Genomic DNA, 23,437 nt, shown 5'->3' with positions numbered 1-23,437 from the left:
TCTGTTCTCTAGTCAACATCTGCTGAGTAGTTACAGTTATTTAGGAGCTACTCATTAATGATTCATTAGTTATCAAACCGTTCCTGATTCATAACTTCTCACATTTTTGTGCAAAGTATTCAGCCAGCGTGTGATGATACGATATCCAGGAGCGTAGCAGTGCGCCTAAAAGAAGATATAGTTCCATAAATTACGAATAGCTTTTATTCTCATTTTATTCATAGTGTGTATCTCAAATTTGATTTTAGATTTAAAGTCTCTAGCGAGGTGTAGAAAAAGAAAACAAACCAAAAAATCTTTGATCATCAGTCTCAGTCATGTAATGCACATTGCCAGACGACAAAAAACAACAAGTTCTTACCATCATCCAAAGTTAACAATGCACAATGCACAGTTGTCCTTGCATTGACAGCCTGCATTGTTCTAAAGGATGCTACAGCCATTTGTTAATAAGACAAATTGTCTGGTAGTCTGCTGCATACACTTGGGTGTCTTCTCTTGTACCTTTTTACACTGATGCAGCAACCTTAATCAATCAGCTTTACAGTGCTGTGTAAGCCATTGTTCAGTGTATCTAAACACTGTTGTAATTTTTCTGGGAAATACCTGGCAGTATGTCTGTACCTCAGGAGATGGTACAGTAAAGCCTTTGCTATTCTGTTGGTTGCACACTGATTGAACCTAATAATATAGGCAGTGGGCAGTTCTACAGGGACAAAACTTGCTTGGTCTCTGGACTCTGCAGATATGTCAGGGGTTAATGTGAAGCATTGATTCACTTGACTGTGTGGGAAGTCAGGGGGGGATGTATAGCTTTTCTGCAGCTGGAAATGGAAAGGGAGGATATGTGTGCTTTGTACTGCATGTTATACTCTCACCCATGGGCGAAGGAGCTGCTGATTACACCTGAGTGCACGGTTGCTACCATGGAGACAACAAATTACAGAAAAGTTAACATCACAAGGTTCAACTGAACAACAACAACAAGCAGGCAAAACAGAACCATTTTGTGCCTTTTTCTAATGTATCACCATTACATATTGTGCCAGGAAGACGGCCTCAAACCAATGGCGTGATTGAGGACATATGACGTTCCCCACCACATAATGAACCAGAAAAGATTAACTTGTGCACAGAGAGTTAATTAACTTTAATTCCTCTTATACTTCCTTTAAATTATCTCCAAAAGCTGCAACAAAATGAAACTTCAATTTACACAGTGCAATGGAACAATTAATGGGATTCATGAATGCTTCCCTTTCAGAACTGCATTAAAAAAAAATGTTTCCAGCCCATTCAGTAAGCGTTTAAAGCCTGGCAACGTATCTCACTGTTGTTCGTTTCCTGTTCATACACCTAAATGAGAATTAGGATTTGGAAACTATGAGATACGGTACAGTTCTAGGCTGAGATTCTCTAACCCTTGTCGAGGGAAACAAAAATTTTTCTTCTAGTTGCTTTCTGTCTGTAGCAATGATGTAGTGCTTAGAAACTCACAACGGTTGGAAAGAATGTGTTCATTGCATGACTGTGATGTCAAAAGATGTAAACAATAAAAAGGAAGACAGGAAGCAAGGTGGGAGGGAAGATACAGAGCGAGAAAGAGAGAAACTGAAGGAGACAGACACAGAAAATCACTTAGGCATGGATGAATGAGGCTGGTACAGATGTTAGTCTGAGAGGAAAGGCCTTGAAATTTGAAACAGCAGCTTCAGAGCTTCTTCCTGAAAGATGGAGACAAGACGCTTGTGGAGTACATTCTTTATACTCTGGTATGTCCTGACGGAAACACCTGCTTTCAACATCTTTTTGCTGATTCTTGGGATTCCTTTCTCTGCTCTCTAGTGTGGCCTGTAGTAGACATTCACTGTATGTGTGTGCTACTTTTTAACATAGCACATTCCTTCTGCAGTAGAAAAAAATGTTTTTAATCTTACAATGTTGTGTCATTTGCTGGATTATAGACTACTTTATGGTTCAGACCTCAAGCTAATCACAGCAAATCATGTAAGAGTATGTTTAAGTAAGTACAATATATTCTCAGCTCTGCAATTTGATAACACGGAAAACTGATGTCAAAATTATGATTTTAAAATCTTACCAATATTGAAGTTATGTGGTCATGGAATAATCAGTCATACTAGTTTGTGCATGTAAGCATATTTAAATATTGCTATGTCCACACTGCATGCATCAGTGGTCAGATCTATCAATTCAATTCTTCAAATGTTGCCTACATCAGACTTTAACCTGACTAGGTAACGACCCCGAACGAACCCATATGTACAAATAACTCACATGCAGTATGCTCTAAACATGAAAGCCGATAAATTCAGCTTGCATAGTTTCATTGCTATGTTAGACTGGAATCCAGCCAATTCATGAGAATGTGATAGTTGAGGATGAAGCCAAAATTTGACAAATTTGAATCTGAGTGCTGTTGTTCAATGGTTTCAATGAAACAGATTTCCAAGGATTTCAGCCTTTAACTACATCTGTCAGCATCTAGGAGGAGGTAGTCAGGTAAAAGCTATATATATATATATATATATGTATATATATATACATATATATGTGTATATATGTGTATATATATATATATATATACACACACATACATACATCATATATATATATATATATATATATATATATATATATATATGTATGTAAAGTTTGTAGTATGCATGCTTGTTGTTTTTGTCTGCTTCCACTTGTCTTTGCACTAGGATGATGTCGGAGTAAATGTGCAGTCATATTCGTTGTGTTTCTAGTGCTTTCAGGTTAATCTCGTTGAAATTACGTTAAAGCCACAACATGCATACAAGCACGTGGGGCCATGCAAACTATATAAACTAGTACTATTTTGAGTTGCTGCAATGAAAGTTCAGTAAAATGGACTAGCCTGCTGCATCATTTTTAATTTAGATTTTCTGGGTGTCTTTGAATTCAGACCTCTTTAGGTTGATAATTTTCAGTTCAATCAAATGATGTGGCATCCTTTTGTTCCTAGCATATTACCCGGTTCATATCAATATAGATATCCAACATGATTTCTTTTTCCTGTTGATCTGATGTGTTTTCAAAGTGTTCCTTTAATTTCTTGAGCAGTATCCGTTAGTTCTCAACTTTTCAAAAATGGAATGAAAATGATCTTAAGACACGCACATGAATGTGTCATTTACTTTAGCAAGAAACACACGCGAAACATGAACACGCATGCACACACTCACACTGGTGGATGGCTTGACGGCCATGGAGATAATCAATAAGGCAGGGGTGTTATGACATCACCGGTTGCTAGGGTAACTGAGTCCACTGAGCAGATGGTGGTATGTTGTATGTGAAGAAGGACGAGAGCTTGTTATGTTTGTGTCTGTGCATGCTGAAGTGCGTGGTCATAAGAAGTGACAGTGATGTGACATGGACGACACATTAGATGACGCTGTCATTCGAGTAGCTGTCTTGTAAATTCATGCTCTGCACTATTTATTGCCCCTAATTTCCCCCAGTGAGTCATCGAAAGATAAGGCAGGCACATACACATTATGGATGTGTTTTAGGTCTAATTTGGTGGCACTAAACACAAAATGTACTCCGCAGGGTAACAAACAGGGAAAATACTCAGAGTGAATAATGATTGTGCAAAAAAAGGACATACCCAGCTCAATAAAAACAAGAGAAAAGAAAAAGAGGGGCACTGTGTGTGCTGTGATTTAAGAATCTTTATTGCACCAAGAAATTCCCTTTGTGCAATTATTTTTCTCTTAGGCTACGTCCACACTCGCCTGGATAGATTTGAAAACGGCGTTTTCGTCTGAAAACGCTCGACGTCCACACTATCGTTTTCAGTCGTTGTCACAGAGCTGTCCGTCCACATTGAAACGGCCGAAAACACTTACGTTCCAGTACTGGAATGCAAGATAATTCGACCTGCCTCATTTCTGTCTGCCCCTTATTTACTTTCCGGCTCGTTGAAACGTCGCGGCAAAATGTCGAGACTAATGACTAAAATGTGTCATCGTTTTCAAAAAGTCTCAGTTTTTGCTGTCCACACTGTGATGCGAAAGCACAGTTTTAAAATGTATGCGTTTTCAAAACGCTGCGTTTTCCTTGAGGGAAAACGCCGTCTCAGTGTGGACGGGAGGCCAGAACGGAGAGAAAATGATGTGTTTTCAAACGAAAACGCATTAGTGTGGACGTAGCCTTAATTCCGAAAGTGTATTTAGTTTTTACACACACTGCTTCCGCATTTCTGCTTAGTTTTTGTTAAATAAATGATGTCATGTCCCAATATATTCCTCTTAGATTGTAATTACCTAATTTTAAGATTTGGTACAGACTAAATAGGTTTTTATTGTTTTCTTTAAAATCCACAGACATCGGCTGTACTTTCATCTTACCTATGGTCCCACACACTGATACAAATCCTCATTCTAATGAGGACACACATGATATTTCTTTTAAGTGTTTCTGTTTTAACACAAAGCTGACAGCACAGCTGGAAACCAGGCCAAAGGGCGCTTCACAGCAATCGCCACTGTGCTCCCAGTGTAGAAACAGGTACAAGTAGAAATTGGGGCCACAATGCTACAAGTCTGATTGCTTATCGCTGTTTCTAGATCAGGCTCTTGCTGCTTAGCTGTGGTTGACATATACGCAGCTTAAATATCAGTTAGATTGTTTGCTAGTTTTGTGTTAGCATGCTGTTTATGCAGATGCTTGAAAAGAGTCTGTACAGTGGGGGGAATAATTATGTGATCCCCTGCTGAAATTGTAAATTTGCCCACTTAAAAAAAAACTGTCTCTAATTTTAATGGTAGCTTGATTAAAATTAGGGGAGGGGTTTGGGGGCAGAATATCAACCAAAAATGCAGAAAGAAATGCATTGCTTAAAAGTTATAAATTGATTTGGATGTAATTGAACAAAATAAGTATTTGATCGCCACACAAAACATGACTTGGTACTTGGTGGAGAAACACCAATTTGTCACCAGGATTGCACACGTCTCAATGGAATTTTGGTGCGCTCCTCTTTACAGAAACTATCTAAATATTTTAGGTTATGTCTGTGAAGTGAAACCTCTTATCCAAGAAGCTTCTTCACGTCTAAGAGCAATTGTTTGACGGTCCCAGATTTTAAGCCCTATGGGAGTGTACCCAAGAGGGTCATGGACCCCTTATTGATCCTCTACCTAATCACACAAGCCACGGTGTGAAAACGGGTGTGGGTCCCAATCAGCCAAGGTTTCGGGTGAACCCACTGTGAAACCTAGCCCCACCCTATCATGTGATTTACTGAGGTTAAATGGCCCAGGATGTGAGTGGGCGTTAAGGCGTCTGGGATCTCAAAACAGTTGGTGTCGTAAGCCCCGCCCTCTGTTCAAAGATGGTCATTCACAGTGGACATAGATGGCTTCTTTAACTCCTCTTTCAAACCGTCTGTCTCCTCTGTCCAAAATGTGAACATTGGTGTCCTCGAAAGAGTGACCTTTGTCCTTTAGATGCAGACGGACAGCCGAGTCTTGTCCCATCGAGGTGGCTCTTCTATGCTGTGCCATGCATTTATGAAATGGCTGTTTGGTCTCTCCGTTGTAGAGGTCTGGGCAAACAGCCCCAAAGCATAACGTTTCCACCTCCGTGCCTGACTGGGTGTGCGGTGTTCTTTAGGCTTTATGTCATACTCAGCCTTTCTCTTCCTCCAAACACGACAAGCCAAGTTGATGCCAAATAGCTCCATTTTGGTTTCATCTGACCACAGCACTTTCTCCAAGCCTCTCTGAATTATTTAGATGTTTACTTGCAAACTTAAGGCGGGCCTGTATATGTGCCTGTAAAGGATTCGGACCCGACACACTGTGTTTTCGTTCGTTTTGAGCTTTTTATTGAGAACACAGTAATACTTTTTCCGGCACACTCAGCAGCCGACTTCCAGTCAGCTGCACACTCCTCTCCCCTTTCGTGTCCAACGTCACTGAAAAAGGGAAATCCTTGTCAGGACAATCACATCCACCTGTCCCTCCAACCTCCCTGGCACTGCCCCTTGAGCTCACTGCACCACCCCTCCTCTGCAGCTGAGCCAGGGATCACACCTCCGCCACAGTACTTTATTGAGCAAGGGGATCTTTCATATTTCAGTCCATTACTGGGTAGTGTTTTACTAATTGTGTTCTTGCTGGTCTCAACAGCCCAGATCATTAACAAACTCTGGTTCAATCCCTGGCTGCTCCAGTCTGCACGCCAAATATCTTTGGGCAAGATGCTAACTCCAAGTTGTATGAATGTTAGATAGAAAGCACTTACATAGAAGTGCTCGTATGAATGGGTTAATAGGGCATGTTGTATAAAACATGGCTCATGTTTTATACAACATGGCCCAGCAGAGTAGAAAAGCGCTTTCTAAGAACCAATCCATTTACCATTTATCCCATGAGGCAAGATCTTGCATGGAGCTCCAGACGGAGGATGATTGATAGTAATTATATATATCTTCCATGTCTGAATAATCACACCCCCAGTTGTCACCTTCTCAGCAAGCTTCTTGTAGGTCTTGTGGCCCTTTCCAGCCTTCTGCAGGCCCTGACATCCTTTCACCTCCTGACATCCCACCATCTTTGCCCATGGTTGTGGAGAGGTTGGAGTGAGATCAGGATTATCTGGAATTGACTGAGTGATCTGTAATCTGCCTGCCACATGGGCGCAGATCCAGACTGGCTAGAACAAGCCGGGTAGTAGGGGATCAAATATTTACTTTACTCAGTGACATGAATCTATACGTTTTATTTTTCTGGATTTTTGGCTGATATTCAGTCTCTCTCCATTATAAAGAAACTACCATAAAAATTTCACACTGGTCAGTTCTTTGCAAAGGAGCAAATTCAGCAGGGGCGTGAACGATTACTTCCCCCACTATAAGTGTGAGCAGCAGTTTAGCTTTTTTCCTAAATATAGGGTTAGCACCTATGATAACTTAGATCTCAGAGGTAAATTCTACACTAAAGCCAGTATGCAAATCAGTTTCCTAAAATTACAGAGTGAATAGAATAGAATATAGATTATATAAACAACTTCCGACAAAGAAAGATTATTCTGTTAAAAACACAACACAACTGCTCAGATGTGAGAAGACGTTTCTATTTTTCTAGGTCAGTGCCAGTGTGGACAGTGTACTTGCCACCCACCTGGGGACAGTCGTGTTCATGGCAAAAACTGTGAGTGTGACGACCGTCAATGCGAAGACATCAGTGGAGAGGTCTGTGGAGGTAAGCGAACACACGCAGACCCTCACACACACACACACACACACACACACACACACACACACACACACACACACACACACACACACACACACACACACATTAAGTCTTTGTTGTGCCCTAAGGGGTCTTTGAAACTTTGCCGGTAGCGTTTGTAAATTTGAAGATCAGTGCACCGTGATCCTGTCTGCTCTCATTGATATCCACAGGCACAACCTTCTAAACCCTTGAGCCTAATTTTAGAGAAACTTCTCTCAGCTGCTGAAGCTTCTGTTTGAGGTCTCGGGAAGTTGGCGCTCATAATTTGAGCCATTTAGGCAGAGATGCTGTAATGAATACAGTAGCTCACACTAAAACATTAGAGGCTCAGTTGAATTTGATATTTCCCATTGTAGATGCTAGAGCTTGAGAAAAGACAGAGAGAGAGAGAGACTGGCAGAAGCCAAATAAAGACAAAAAAGGATCGTAGTGCAGGTCATGAGAGTCATATCAATGATTATCACAAAGCCTCTTTAATTTGACTCCACATGACTCAGAGTATTTTTTTGGATACATACACCACACGGAGATCTGCTTTTTGGGTCCTTTGCTGTAATGAAAGTGCTGGAAAAATGATAAAATATGACACATACACGGTTTTCCAAATAATAGCTCTTTTTTTTTTCCAAACTAATATCTTTCTAACAACAGCGAGGAGCTTTTCCTTCACATGTATACCAAACAGGGAAGGTACTTAGTGAAACTCAGTTCACTGTTCAGTCAGTGAAGTTTAAAACTATTTGTCTTTTCTCTTAAATTCACATGTGATCTGTCTAACTGCTACCATATATCAATATGTGGATCTTCCAGGGTAGGGAGTTTTTTTTTTAATGTTCTAGTGAGCTGTCTCACTATTGCATTAGTGGTGCAGTGCAGCATCTGAGGGTAATTTTCTGTAGTATTGATTGGATTATGGCCACTCATTGTCCTTTGGGCTGTCCAGGGACAATCCTTGAGGAGCCTTCTGGGTTAGCCTATCTCCAGCACTGCTGCACATGCAAACAAACATAAGCATACATACGAACAATAGGTCCACAATTATGTCTGTATACTGAAAGGCCTGTGGAAGTCATTGGGTATTTTGAGAAGCTGAAAGGCACTCGAAACAAGGTGACACGTGAGGATCAAACATATAGGAGCTTTGTTTCAAGGGGGTTTGTAAGAAACTTCATAAGTCATGGTACAGTGCTGTCAGTGCTGCTGACCGTTTGGACCTCACTGCAGACAACAGAGAAGAGACACGTGTATACAATTCAGTCCTTCTGTGTTAACAAGCTTGTCAGTCAGGTCGGTCCTTACTTGACTCATGAGGGTTGTATCCAAAAACAAAGAACAAGAAGACAAAATGTTTACTTTGTACACTGCAATTTAAAGCAGTCCACTCTTTCTTCTGGTCCATAATTTCATCGTTTTTTTACACCTTCACTATGACAAAGACATATTCGTGTTATATGGGATAGAAAACATGGGTGGTCAGTCATACTGAACACAAGATCACACAGGACCTTCTTCAGTGTAGAGGCCACCTTGTACTTAGATGATTGAATTGGCTATAACATAATTGTGTTTTATTTCTCTTCCAAACTGGAGTTGTTTATTTTAATCTCACTGGAGCTACTCGTGACTGGATTTTGTTATTATTTGTCAGTTGGAAGTTTGAAAAGAACATCTTAGGCTCTCAGGCTTAAGGCAATAAATTGCTTTCTTTTCATATTGTATCATTAATGCCAAGTCTGAGTGTTGAACTTTTAAACTGTCCAGATTTTACATGCATAATTATTACTTTGATGTTTGGATTGACACGAACCGTAGTTAAAGTCTGAAGCTGGTCATTATGTCGGCTCCCACATTCATGTTTAGCCAGATTTCTGGCTGTGGGTATTAAGTGGGTATTATGAAGGCTCCGTGCCCCACAAAGTCACACAGTAATCTCCAGATTTTACAGAGGTTTACTGAAACCACTGAAATCATGTCAGCATATCTACCGTGAACGTTTCTTTATGACAGGGATGTTGCTAGATACCTCCACTGTGTCTCTACTTTGATCCTTCTGTCTGTTGTGTACTTTGTACTTACTTTGATAGTGCAAGATCTTCATGGTGTCTTGAATCTGACATGCTCTTTGGTGCACTTGAAAATGACCACTACAACCTTTAAATGTCATGCCAGCTGTCCCATTTGCAACTTGTCAAGCAACATGCAACATTAAATTCTTCTTTAGTGACAATGGGAATTGAAAATGAACAGACATCAAAGAATGCATTAACAAATCAAAAGACAATAAGCTGCAAATAAATGTGCTGCTTTAAGCTAACACTGGTCTTATCATTAGCATTGGCGGTGGATGCTCCTTATGCTGGTTTTAAACTGTTCTGCAAATAAGCCAAAATGGTTGAGAACATACATTCCTTCATAGCCAAATTGATAGCAGGTGTCACAATAATACATCTTAGGTAAAGTGTTGGGTTAATAAATGCATTAATATCAGATACCACATACCATCATGCATTTCTTTGTGAAATAATGATCAAAAATGAAAGAAACGCAAAGGAACAACAGAGGTTATCTTGCATTCTTTGTATTAATTAACCTCTGTGATCGCTTCAACAGTCTAATTCAAATGAACTATGTAAGTGCTAATGCCTGGCAAATACAGTGTGGTCACATGACATTTACAGAGGTGAGACCGAGTGTGGTGGGGCGTGGTCTGCGGGGCCGTGCGGACGCACCTGCACGGCATCCGCAATCACGCCCGCCGTGTTAAAACACGGGGACTCAGGGGTTGGTGGTGGTGTGGTGTGATGTGTATCAAATAAAGTTTGGCTCTGAACGTCGCTCCGTGGTCCCGCCGTGCCTTATTCATGCCACACCGAGGTTAGATGCTAGGCTGTTTAGGTCTAATTTTCACAGTTTGTGACTTTAAATTATAGTTGAGGGAAATTATAATAGGAGTCTTGTCAGTCTGCGATTACATCTAATATCTGGTATCTGCTTTGTTTGTATTTTCTACATACAAACACCCACCCTATTGGATCAGGATAAACCTTGTTCTCATTGTTCAGTTTAAAATAGACTCAAAAGAGATTCTTGCTGTGTGGTAACAGCTTTTAAACAGAAGGCAGCTTAGATCTTTTGCTCTCTCTTACTAGTTTCTTCTCTTCCTCCCTGTACTCACACAGCTCCATTTCTTTTCTTCCCTTTGTGGCACTGAACTCTAAACCTCTGTCAGATTCTTTCTGCGAGTAGCACAGATCTGCTGGGTTTGATACCAAGTTAACAAAATGCTGAAATGCGATGCATGCTCCATTAAAAGCATATCTAAGTACTAAGTGAAGGCAGCTGCACTTGTTTGAGTTTTGTGATCGGCAGGCGCAAACTAATTGAATGAGGGCTAGATTTCTGCTCCTTTAAAGCAATTAACCACTCTCCCAAGCTGTCTGATTGAGCCAGTCGTGCATGGCTTTCTTTTTCACCCATTTGCTCAGAGAAACTTTGGCTTTAGAGTAAGTAGAAATGAACTTCTCAGTTTCTGGAAACAAATGAAGAAATATTGCATCTGAACCAAGCTCCCTGAAGAAAAATAATAAAACACTAAGGAATATTATTCTATTATAATGTATGGGTATTTATTAAAAATTGAATAGTAAATATTTCAAAACATTTTTAAAAAGGGGATACGGCTTATTTTGTGTATTTATCACATAATATTGAATTTTATAGTAAAAAGCTGTTCCTGCAAAAAAAATAATAATAAAAACAAAATAATACTGAAAAATAATGATAAAAAATACCAGAATTAAAATAAATAAATATTGACTGAAATGTGCTGGTTTTAAAAACAAAACAAAAATTAAACCTGTGCCTTGAAAATCGTTCAAATTCAGTGAAATTAACCATTTAACTAAGTTTGGTTGTGTTTGTTTACATATGCATAGGAGTCTTGACCGTTTAACTTTTGTGGTGTTGAATCTGAAAAAATCTGAAAACAACCTGTTTGATTGACTGATGCAAACAACTATTTAAACATCCAAGGACTCAGTTGCTTCCCTTAACCAGTTACATGTCCCTGGTGTTGTGTGTGTTTTGTCTTTCATTGCCATTTTTTAAAATAAATGTATTTTATTTTGTTATTTTGCTATTGTGGTTTAACAACTCTTAAGAGCAGCTCCTTTCTTAATGGTTCCCTTTCTGTAGGATTTTAGTTAAAACAATAAAAAGAAAGAAATTTTGAAGCAAATAGCTGTGGATTGGATCACTCCTGTGTACCTCTACATTAAACAATTTGGAGCAAGGTAAGGGTGTTCTGGTAACCACCTGGCATCTGTTGCCAGATGTGAACACAAAGGACTCAGTCAATGATGCAACTGGGTCTGCACTGCGTTTATTTAAACATAAGCATGGTGTGAGTGATGCAAGACTTCTGTTGGAGGTGGGAGACATAATTGTTATAGTGGCTGTCAAAACCACACTGATGCTAACAGCTATTTAGACATCCCGGGAGCAGTTGCCTCCTTCAGTCAATTATCATGCATTTCCCTGATTTTATGTGTGGGTGAAAATATTTGTGTGTTTTCGTCTGCCATTGCCATTTCTTGTTTTTCATCTCTCTCTGAAGCACTGGAGATTCATTAAGGACAGGACAAGACCAGTGATGACAGTTCCTTTCATGTCCCCAGGGGAAATACAATAAGCTTGCTGCGTCTCTCTCTCATCTTCCTGTAGCTCTGCCTCCTTGTACTGCCTATTAGTGTCAAGGTTCGATGTCTGCACTGTCAACTTCCAGTATTTATGTTCTTTATTGCTGTTTTTTTTACTCTCCTGTGGCATTTCTCTCAACTTTTGCTGCTAGTGAAAGCTTTACTCTTTTTTTTTTTTTTTTTTTTTTTAATTTTTCTTGTATTTGCAGTGTTTTCTCATGGCCATGCTCCATATTCTGTCTCCTTTTAAACGAAGGCCCTTCTGCCCTCCACCGCCAGGTCACGGTTACTGTTCATGTGGACGGTGCATCTGTGAGGAGGGCTGGTTTGGGAAGCTTTGCCAGTTCCCCAGGTCTTGTGATATGAGCGATGCCCAGAGCAAGGAGCTTTGTGAGACTTCTGATGGTGTTATATGCAGTGGAAAAGGTGAGCAGTATTTCCTTTTGTTCGGTGGTGTTTGGGAAAAACATTTCTAAAAGTTAATATTTGAATTTCAACTGAGAAGAACATTTTCATGGCCCGTTTGATAAAAAAAAAAAAAGTTTGGTAAATACACACATGTCAAATAGTACAAAAACACAAAATGTACATTTATTTATGTTTTAAAGATTATAGGTCATAAGTATGAATATGATGTGGAATACTGGATTCAATATCAATGTAAACTAGCTGGAATAGCAATAATAGTATGCTAATATAATGAACATCCACTGAAAGCTGATCATATTCCACACATAAAAGAGCAATGCAACAAAAGTATAACCACATATTTTTTCTAAAAATCTTAGAAATTCAGAAACCTATTTCCCATTCCCATTGTTTTCAAATGCACATATCATTCAAACAGTTGAAATGCATAAATATGCAGTGTTGGGAAGGTTACTTTTAAAATGTATTTCACTACAGATTACAGAATACATGCCCCAAAATGTATTTTGTAACATATTCCGTTACGTTACTCAATGAGAGTAACGTATTCTGAATACTTTGGATTACTTAATATATTATCATGCTTTTTACAACTACATGAATGTCCTATTGCTGTGTGATTTATTACTATTACTAAAGGTTATTTGCCATACCAACTAGATTTTTAAATCTTAATATAAATGAGTAAGAGTAGGGTGGACATTAGGTAAGGCTGCACTTTTTGAAGCGATCTCATACAGAAAACTAGCTTTACTTTGTTGTCTGGGTCAACTTTGTATATATATATTTACATGCTTCCATCTCCCGTTTCTGGTCGGTGACATCTCTTGCTTTTCGACTCTTTTTTTCTCCTTCCCTCATGCTTACAGACACATAACGGGTATAGCAGTCCATTCTCCCTGCAGCACGGACTACACTGCCCATGAGGCTACATTCTTTAGGGCTATGCCTGTAACACTCTGCCTATTGCCTTCATATTAAATCATTTTTGTGAATAATTTTTTTAAATATTTCTTCATGTCATTATGCGGGCCGCAAGTAGAGGTGACATGGGCTGCAAGATTGAGACACAGACATGAGAGCCTCTTAATGCATTTTTTGTTTAGGTTTCCACCGGCGTGGACACCAAAAATATAGAGTTCATAGCCTTATGTATAGTATACCTATGAAACTATACAGTCGTATAGTAGTATAATATATCTGAATTGTGCAGGGCTGATTCCTGGTTATTACACAGAAATCATCACATTTCTTAAAGCTTGTTTTTATTAGCTTGTTAACGTGGTATTAATTAGAAACTACCACACATTTTTCCAAGTAGTATGCTTCAGCAATAAACATAATATTAACACTATTGCCCCCCCCCCCAAATCATATATTTGAATGTAATATTACTGAGCCACAACCACTGTTGACACAGTACAAAGTATTGCTTGTGTATTATTTACATTTTACTTATCCTAATAATTTTTAACAATAATTTTCTTATTACCAAGCTATAATAGGAAGTTCAGCCAAAAACTGATACATTTGTATTCTGAGGATAAGTTGTGGTTTGATAGGAACAACTCAAGGCCTCAATTCACTATGGATGACCACATAGGATTTACATGAAAGGACAGTGAATACAGAGGCTCCTCACCTAAGCCAGGGTTAAGGTATTTTATAATGTTAAGTATGTTTCCTTTATCCCTTCTAGGAATAATAAAGAAGCTTATTAGCAGTCTGAAAAATTCATCTAAAAAGGCAGCTAAACTCAAGGAAAGCAAGGAATAGTTCAAGGAAATACTAAAAGGGAGAGATTGTCTCAATCTATTGGAGATAATCAGAGTATCAGACTTGATTGGCGATTCAGTGCAAGCAGTTATGTCCTGATCAGTGAAATTAGGCTAATTCAGATAATACTAGAAGATGATGTTACTTAGAAGATTTACATTTACACTGAAACATTTTTATCATGTAGTCTGTGATTTAGATACTTAGAAAAAAAAAAAAAAAAAAAAAAAAAAGACTTTTATTTGGCAAACTTTTATCGTGCAGCATTATAGTCAAATAATTCAATCTCAGGCAGCTGAGCGTATTTAATTAAGGTGGGTAATAGAAAATTAACAAAAATGTTCTTGTTCACATCATGTATTGTGATCAAAAGGAAGATTTTGATTTCACTGTTGTACTATTTTGCTTAATCTCTTGATATAGTTGTATTTAGAGTACTTAAATTATTGTCTGATATTTATAGACTAAATTTTGGAGGTATAGAAATTTTAATTGACAGTAAATAAACTGATCATTAGTTGCAGCAGGAGCAGCTGTCGACTTCTTTACACTGCGCATTGTCACTACATTGTATGTATCATTAGGTGGCAAATGACACCACGCAGCAGGATTTTTTTCTCTGTTGCATAGCAGTGAATCCACAGAAATAGACCTGCTGCTCTGAGTCCAGCCCTGCAAAGCCGAGGATGGTGTGAAAATGAAGACGAGCATGTTCATTCTCCATGCGCCGCTACACCGAGGCACAAGAGCTACCTTTCCTCGCCTCCTCCTGTTGTTTCACCGTTTCACTTTCTCTCCTTCTTCTTACTTCATCTGCTCCCATCTTTCATAGTGGTTTTCCTGCAACCCACTGAATGTGGATACAAACTGGGGGGATTGAAACCATAGTTGCTGGACCTCTGGGTGTGAGCTTAGGAAAAATAAAGTGGACAACAGTAGATTTGTTTCTCTCTACCAGTCTTTAATACTTTATTATCCTGCTGCTGCCCTTAAGAGTGAGTGAGAGAGAGAATGATAGAGAGAAGAATAGACACTGATGGGCATGACAGGAAGTTTAAAGTGTGGGTGGATTGGTGTCCTGGTGGTGAAAGCATATTAGTGTCCATTTCCCCAGAATACATGTCATATTCACTCAGCCCAGTATTATCTTCTGTGCAAAATAAGTAATTTACAGCAAATAACGAATATACACTGCCAAAATCCCAGCTGAAATGAAAAAAAATGATGTTAATATACAGTTAATATACAATGTGTATGCTCGTGTGTGTGTGTGTGGTCTGCATGTGTGTATTACAGGTTCCTGTCATTGTGGTAAGTGTATCTGCAATCCCCAAGACTGGTGGGTGTCCGGAGAGTACTGTGAGTGTGACGACCGAGAGTGTGATAAGCACGACGGGATCATCTGCACAGGTAATGAAATCAAAAAAAGAGAGACAATCAATCGAATACAGTCGATACAATCAGAATAAGTAAAAATGGTAAATACTAGAAGATAATGGATAATATAAAAGTCAAAGTCACAGCTGAGCATTTCCACCTTTGGACTGAAGTGCCCCAGAGACTGCCAGATGTTTTATTTCCATGAGAATAGTCAAGCTGAAGGTTTATGTTTTTATTACATTAGTATTTCTAACACTGAAAAGGGAGATCAGCACGCTACATTGTTGGGGTTACTGTATAATTTGCTCTTCTTCAAAACCAATTTATGTTTTAAATGTGTGTGGCTGAATTAATTTAAATGTGCAACTTGCCTCTATCTAATGGAGAGTAGTTTTATGATGTTTGAATAGAGTGGAAGGTGGGCAGGTGTGCTCAAGATGCAGAGATGCTGGGAGAAGCAGGGGCTAATTTACATTTTCAAAGCTTGGCCCTTACTAAGGACGAAAAAGGTTTCGAGTTAAATCAAAGCCATTTTAATGGCCTTGCTTCTAAACATTTGTTTTTGAAAATGGTAACTGGCCTGCATTTGTATAGCGCTTTTCTAGTCCATAGGACCCCAAAGCGCTTTACACTACATTCAGTCATTCACCCATTCACACACACATTCACACACTGGCGATGGCAAGCTACATTGTAGCCACAGCTGCCTTGGGGCGCACTGACAGAGGCGAGGCTGCCGGACACAGGCGCCACCGGGCCCTCTGACCACCACCAGTGACCACCCCTAAAACACCCCTAAAAGGTGTTTTAGGGGTTTTCTAAAAGAAAATACTGGAGCAGAATTTTAGCCGCGTGTTAAAATCAAATTACTTTCATGAGTAACAATCCCAGTGAACCAGAGATGGGGTGTGGGCTTGTTTGGCAGCTGTTTTTATAGAAACAGTAAAACTGATCACAAAACAACTATCATAGCAGTTAAAACTGTTAGCTTATATTAAATCTAAACACTTAATAGCTAGTTAAGCAGTGATTAGCTGTTAAATGCACTACATGTAACGGATGAATAGTTAAAACAGCTAATCATAACTGACAAAACCATGACTAACATAACTAAATTATGTCGGAAGTTTGTAAGATTTGCGTAACTGAAATCCATAATGAGCACTTTTAAACATTTTGTACACTGTTTATTGTTGTTGTTTTTGTATTACTCATTTTGTATTAATGTTAATGGCTGTGGTTGTGTGCCTGACAACCATAAACAACTGCATACCTATATGCCATATGGCTGTTTATCCACAGGAGCTTTATTCTCATCACTGACTGTGGAAAGTTTAGTACACATCTAATTATTTTTGCCCTGGGGGCCTGTCAGAATCTGAATAGCTTCACAAGTGCTTCTCATCATGACTTTAAGAGTCCAAATGTCAGCCTTAATGTCATTCAAATGAGCATCAGTGTTTCCAAATGCAGATCGGCATTGCTTAAACACAGGGAGCAAACTAAGAAAATGCATTAGAGCATCTGGCAAATGTGCCTGACTACCATTACTGACTGCAGTATAAATGTGAAAGTAACCATATCCTTGGAAGTTATTTTATTGGAATAGTGTTTTACATGGAAAGGCAATTCCAGAAAGGGATTTAATATTTGGATAAAAGAGTTGCTGTGGCTGTGGGGTTTTTTTTTTTCAGACAGCAGTGATTGAGTCATTTCTTGCCATTTTGTAAAGATTAAAAATGTTTGACAAAAGTTAGCCAATAAATTACTTTGCATCCAGAGATTTCATGGATCTTTCAGTGCTGTGGATTCTCATTACACATACAACTGATGAGTGACGTGGAAAATTTAGCATATTAGCAATGCTTGCTGGCTAATTTCATGCACTGCATATGATAATTTCAGCAATCGTATTAGAAGAGAGACAAAAATGTCTGTCGGGTCGCCTGCTACACAGGTAAATATGTGAAACAAAAAAACCAAAATAAATGACAACATTTTCTCACCATGTACAATTTTTTCAATTTGTGTTTTGTCAGTGGGATGAAAATAAAATGAAGAAGAGGTTTGAGTTTACGGTATTCATGAGAGCTGTTTAATCATGTGAAATGTTTGTGAGTCAGGAAAAAATTGGTTTAAGTAAATTCCGAATAAACGAAGAACTGTGGATGTTTTTGTTGAGGAGAGCATGAACCAATAATAAATCTTAATCTGGCACTTATATGTATACATAGAGAGATGTTGTTCAATATTCTAAAACTCCTATAAAACATCCAGATCAATAGTAAATCATGGAAATTTCACCTGTGCAGCAATAAATCCTTCAGGAGACAGATACAAAGTACAAAATATAGACGTGTTTATTTTAGCTACATCTTGAAATTCAGGAAGAGGTGAGCAGATGTGATCATCCACGTCTGAAGTTCAGAAAGTTTTTTTTTCTTTTTATACTGACTTTTTTTGTGCTTACTCTTCTTTCACATATTGGAACAGCGAGATCCTTGACTATCTTCAAATTAGATGAAAAGGAGCCTGAAAGTCTGGCTGCTTCTTGAGGCTTCCAGACACTTAAATAGACGTCGCCTATGCAGAGACCTCGAGGTCAAAGCAGAGGTTTCACTGACCATGACTTTCAGACCTACCATCATAGTAAAACCTCACAGGACTGTAAGACCAACTCTAAAAAAATAACCATTTACAGATTGTACTAAGAAAATACTCTGTAAATACTGTACAGTAAATATTCGCCCAAAATGTTATAAATCTATAAATGGAAGTGGTCAGCCAACAAATGCAGTATTTAATCCTTTTAACTATTCCCCCCCCCCCAATTTTCAGCTCTCTTATAGGAAAATATTTAACTTTTAATTTTTTTATGATTGTTTTTTAAATGTTTATTTCTTTGGGAACAAATGAGTTTAGGACTGAAGCCCATGGACAAGGCAGTAAAGCAAAAAAAAAAAAAAACTGAGAAATTACAGTTCTAGTCTAGGAGCATGAAATAACTCTGGTCTTGTCTTTGTAATTGCTTCTTTCCTTGTATCGCTTTCCTGGTTCTTTTCTCAACTACTTCCTTGTTGGCTTACACTCCTCCCTCCTCTCCCACAGAGATATTTGGTGGTAGATGTATCTTTTCAACCGTGTGACAGGAGACCAGCAGGAGCCCTCTTCCTAACCCCAGCACCTCTGACTGACAGCTCCGGAAGCTTATGGGGAGGTGTGGGGTATATACTGTAGCGATATAATTCCTACAGTAGCATGTTATGCCACTTTGGCCCTCTTTAGAGATAAAGAAGAAAAAACTATATGTCTTGACTATTTATCAGTCCTAAAACAACCAGTGTGAATGGGTTGGTGACTTAACTTCTCTGTTAGTCAGACTTCTGGTAATATTATGATCCTATTTCGTTTTCATTTTGTTTGTGTTCCTACTACAGGATCTGGTCAGATATATAGAGATGTTTGAGCTTTGTCCAAATGTTGTAAAAACAAAACACGAATAAATTAATATCGAAAAGTAATTAAACTCCATGTTTCTCCTGCTGTTAAGGCAGAAGCAGTGGAAAACCACAGACTGTCCCGAGCAATGTCATTGGTCTCCATCCCCTATCAGAGAGCTGCACCCAGGGAAGCAAGGAGTGTGAAAAGAGGAACCTTGTTAAAGGTCAGGCATGATGGCACAGCTCTTTTAATTCACAGCTTTTCTTCTCACATCTCACAGGGAATGGGTTGTGCAACTGTGGCAACTGCGAGTGCTGGGACGGCTGGAACGGGAATGCTTGTGAAATCTGGGTGGGAGAAGAATACTGAGGCCAACAGAGAACAGGACACTGGGTTCAGAGAATTGAGACCTGGCTGCCCAGTGTGACCAGGAGCACCACGAGTCACGACCAAGCTGGTGAAACGCCAAGTTATCGAAACCACGGGGAGGAGAAAGGAAGACTAAACATGGACGTAGCTCTGCATTTCACAAACAGCATTCATTGTTTTATTGTACTGGTTACAAACTATCCTTTTAAAACTGGGTTTTGTAGATGAAAAGAAACAGCCATAGCTCTGTGCTTAAATCATATTACAATGTAAACATTTATGTTTTCAAAGCAGCTTTTTTTTTTTTGGATATTGTAGGAATGCTTACATATTTCAAATGGCTATATATAATAGGATGCAAGTACATGACAGTTTCAAATGCTGGAGAGAGGATAAAATGTATCATTAAGATGACTTTGTAGTAATATGTTTGATACTGTGGTCTGTTTTTACTGGTAAATGGTCTGCCCTTCCCACACTGGACTGAAAGTTTACTCGAAAGCTCGAGGCATAGGTTACGCTGAGGTTTTTTATTTCTTTTTCATAATAAAACATTAAATGTGCCGCATGACACAACATTTTGCATGGAAAACAATGCAAAGACCTTAATCATACATGGTTACAAATTTGTTATATAACATGACATAACTCCAATGGGCATACTTGCAATGGTATATATAGAGAGAGATATATTCGAAAATAAATCATTTTATTAGTGCCTACTCTCCTCCGTCAAACAAACAGTCTGCCCTGAAACCTTTACTGTCTTAGTAGTGGTTAAATTCTAAGTGGAAGAAACAAAGAGAAGGGAATAAATAGTTCAGTTGTGGCATGCTGGATGTCCATGTCACTTCAAATGGCGGTATCAGGGGATGAGAGCTGCACTGACACAAGAGCTCAGTCACCACTTGAAAAAAGGACCAATAAGAAGTCACAAAGGAAATTTAATGTAAATTCTACTTTGGCCTTTTTCATGCTTAAACTAGCCAATCCCCTCTGTTTTCTTTGTCCCCGAAAAATGACAGGTGCAATAATATACTGCACACTATATTGCATTAAGTATGTTACTGACTTTACAGTATACCTTTATATAAATATTTTTTATTCAATATGTTGTATAATGTGTATACAACAAACACAAACTGTATAGTGTAGACAAACTCGTTGCATATATGTAAAATTAGCGGTACATACCAACAGTTCTTGATTGACATAGCCTACTACATGCAGTTCATCAATGCCATCCTCTCCCCATGCAACAGATGCAGATGGGACAACATACAAAATAAGAGGTTCGAAAACAGAAGCTAGGATATTCTCGTAACACATTTGAACAAATGGGGGTAACAAAGCAAAAACGCGATTGGGATCTGGAGACGAAATCGACACACAACCCGTATACGAGAGAGATGAGGACGAACAAAACAAATGGCGGCTACAGCAATCCAAACAGATGTACTTGTACACACTGGTCATTTACAAAAATAAAGCCAGCCTTGAAGGAGCCAGTTAACTGGGCTGCAGGGCTGGGGCAGTCACCAGCCCAGCATGTAGAGTTTTGTAAGAGCGGAGGATGACAGTGGTTTCCAGCTCCTGTGTGTGTGTATATGACACCATTTTTAGGATTAACAGCTTTGTACAGACAAATATTGATATCTATGTGATGTGCTTTGATGTGTTGTAATAAGAAATGGCCATGTATAATCCCAATAAACTCAGAAAAATGATATTTACCAAATCAAGTTCTTAATATAGTTGCACTTTTAGCAGCATACGGCAGCAACGATCTACTTAATGTTCTAAATCTTACTTAACTAAACTATTAGGAAAAGAAAAACCAGTAAAGCAAGACGGACATAAATACACTGATCACACAGAGCTTTGATAAACTGCTAACAGTCATGATGAAAATGCAAAACAAAGTGCGGTGAGTGTGCCGCAGCTGTGATACATGCCTGTTCAACTCCTACACTGAACTTCAGTGCTCATCCATTTGCACATAGTGAAGAACAATGCCCATACCTTACTCCTTGTAGAAAATACATGCATGTGATTATTCAAGGTATATGTACTTTTCCAAAGTGACATCAGTCAAGACCTTTGTGGATCTGAGCAGAGTTGATTATTCTGGACAGAACAAATGCTATCACAGTGAAAGCTTCCGTGAATTGAATCAGAAAGAGAATCGAGATTTGTTTTCTTTCTTTCTGTTTTTTTTGTTTTTTTTTAAGAATCAGTTCTTCTTGGGATGAAAAAAAGACTTTGGTCATTTCAGAATGGATACATCTGAGTGTGTTTTTTTCAGTGAATAATGCTACGTGTCGTCTACATGGATGTATAGGGTGGGTGAGGCACCTTTGGCCCAGTGGGGACTGGGAACTTGTTTTTGCATGCCGGGAATCAAGGTCCAAACAGGCACGTGATAGGCCAAGATGATCAGAACTGGACTCTGCATGCTGAGCTAGAAGACAAATTCTCTCATTATAATAATAATATCTAGTCTTTTAAAAAGTTATGATTTTTAATAGTCATTTTCCCTAAGTTTTATACAGTGAAAATGTTATAATATAAGCCATCTCTTGTATATCTGCTGCAAGAAGAGAGAACACAATATTAACCTTGTCCATGCTTTAGCTTGCTGAACCAAATAGGGATGCAGCCAGTGTAAATGTCACCTACTGGTTTTCAGCCATGTTGTTTTCTGGCTTTATGTAGACACTGCTGTAAGGTGGCTGCCAGTGCTGGAGTTATAGACCATCTGGGTCAAAGCCACAAGCCTTGCCTCATAGTCCAAAGAAGTCGGTGAGTGAGGGACAGAGGCCTACAAGGCCTAGAGATATTCCTAGAGCCCACGCTCTGAAATAAGATTAAAGAAAAATAGACTTCAGATTTTCTATTTACCAGAGAAGGCGGACAGAACCGCTGGTGGGACCTAGATAGTGATATGTATACACCATTCCTTACAGCGCTCTCCCACCCACACACACATCTGTTTATAAATGTGTATGTGTGTTTGTATGTGTGTAGGGAGCTCCTCGCATTGATTGCAGTGGCGGTAATTAGCACTTCATCAGCTATGATTGCAGGAGCTATCTGCCAGCCTCCAGCGTGTTTTATTGGCTGTTTTAAAAAAAAAAAATCTCAGATTTTCAACACAAACTTTGTGTGTCTGTCTATTAGAGTGTGTGCATATTGTAGGCAAGAAGAAAATTTGGACTCTTTTCCCCATGTCTTTGCTTTTTATGCCACATTTGTGTTCATGTGTTTCTTAGAAAATCACGCAACCCCCTTGCAAAATGTTTTCTAGGTTACTTGACAAAGAGAAAAGTGTGACTAAAGATAGAAATAAAGGGAGAGGGGGACGCACTTGTAAAAAATAGAGGACAACAGTCCAAATAGTTACTCTATCTATACAGTCTCTATCCCAGAACATAGCTGGTGAACTGTGGTATAGAAAATAGATCTGAAGGTACACAGACTCTGCTGCAACAGGGCATCATAGACAAGGGGGAGGTTTTTAGGGGGAATCATCATCAAGCAAAGTACCAGAAGCGTCATTGTGAAACGCACGTCCCTCCTGGGCTGAATGAAGTCGGCCACCTCAGGAATCCATCTGCCTGTGCTGAGGCAGCTGGAGAATTTGAGAGAATGAGGTGGAGAAAAAGGAGGAGCGAGAGAAGAAAGAAAGGGAGGTTCGCCTGGATCTGCAGAAGGGTCTGGAGTCTAGTTGGATAAAGCCCTGTCTCCGTCGCATTCCTCCCCTCCAACACATGCACATACACTAGGCACTGGCGTGGCTATGTGGTGGGTTTGTCGGGCTTGCTGACGGGTTTCCCTCCGTTCATCACTGCCGGCTCACTTGTGCTTTTACTGGGAGGTACTGCTGCCTTGGGCACTGTCTCTCCAACATCATGCAAAGATGGCTCTCTGTACATGGCAACTGTCAGGGGTGAAAAATTAAGGAGAGAAAACAGAGAGAGTTTACACATTGAAAATTACTAAAGCAGCGTCTATCCCCTATTCTTGTTCTTCAGTCCTAACGTGTGG

General features: G+C 39.1%; 2 protein-coding genes across 5 annotated transcripts in view; one reads left to right on the top strand and one right to left on the bottom strand.

Moving 5' to 3' along the window:
• Positions 1–19,958, top strand: part of itgbl1 (integrin, beta-like 1) — a 49,358-nt gene extending 29,400 nt beyond the window's left edge. Inside the window, exons 8-11 of one of the 2 annotated variants that reach the window (XM_086267812.1) lie at positions 7,146–7,262; positions 12,275–12,421; positions 15,497–15,610; positions 19,302–19,958. In XM_086267812.1, the coding sequence (XP_086123938.1) occupies positions 7,146–7,262; positions 12,275–12,421; positions 15,497–15,610; positions 19,302–19,390 (467 nt within the window). In that variant the 3' untranslated portion in view covers positions 19,391–19,958. Of the gene's footprint in view, positions 1–7,145; positions 7,263–12,251; positions 12,422–15,496; positions 15,611–19,301 lie in introns of those variants that run through there. The other variant, XR_015125520.1, reaches the window with a different exon arrangement.
• The window catches only part of fgf14 (fibroblast growth factor 14), a 115,481-nt gene continuing 110,876 nt past the window's right edge, over positions 18,833–23,437 (bottom strand). For 2 of the 3 annotated variants that reach the window (XM_086267813.1, XM_086267814.1), the window contains exon 5: positions 18,833–23,330. In XM_086267813.1, coding sequence (XP_086123939.1) covers positions 23,188–23,330 — 143 coding nt within the window. In that variant the 3' untranslated portion in view covers positions 18,833–23,187. The remainder of the gene's footprint in view (positions 23,331–23,437) is intronic. The other variant, XM_086267815.1, reaches the window with a different exon arrangement.

The sequence above is a fragment of the Aulonocara sp. 'chitande type north' Nkhata Bay genome, linkage group LG16 (genome assembly GCF_057382095.1).
Source record: "Aulonocara sp. 'chitande type north' Nkhata Bay isolate Kocher_YH1m ecotype deep benthic linkage group LG16, A_spYH_male_GT1.1, whole genome shotgun sequence".
NCBI classification, from domain to species: Eukaryota; Metazoa; Chordata; class Actinopteri; order Cichliformes; family Cichlidae; genus Aulonocara; species Aulonocara sp. 'chitande type north' Nkhata Bay.
The sequence above is the reverse complement of the archived record's forward strand: the minus strand, read 5'-3'. Positions and strand labels throughout refer to the sequence as shown.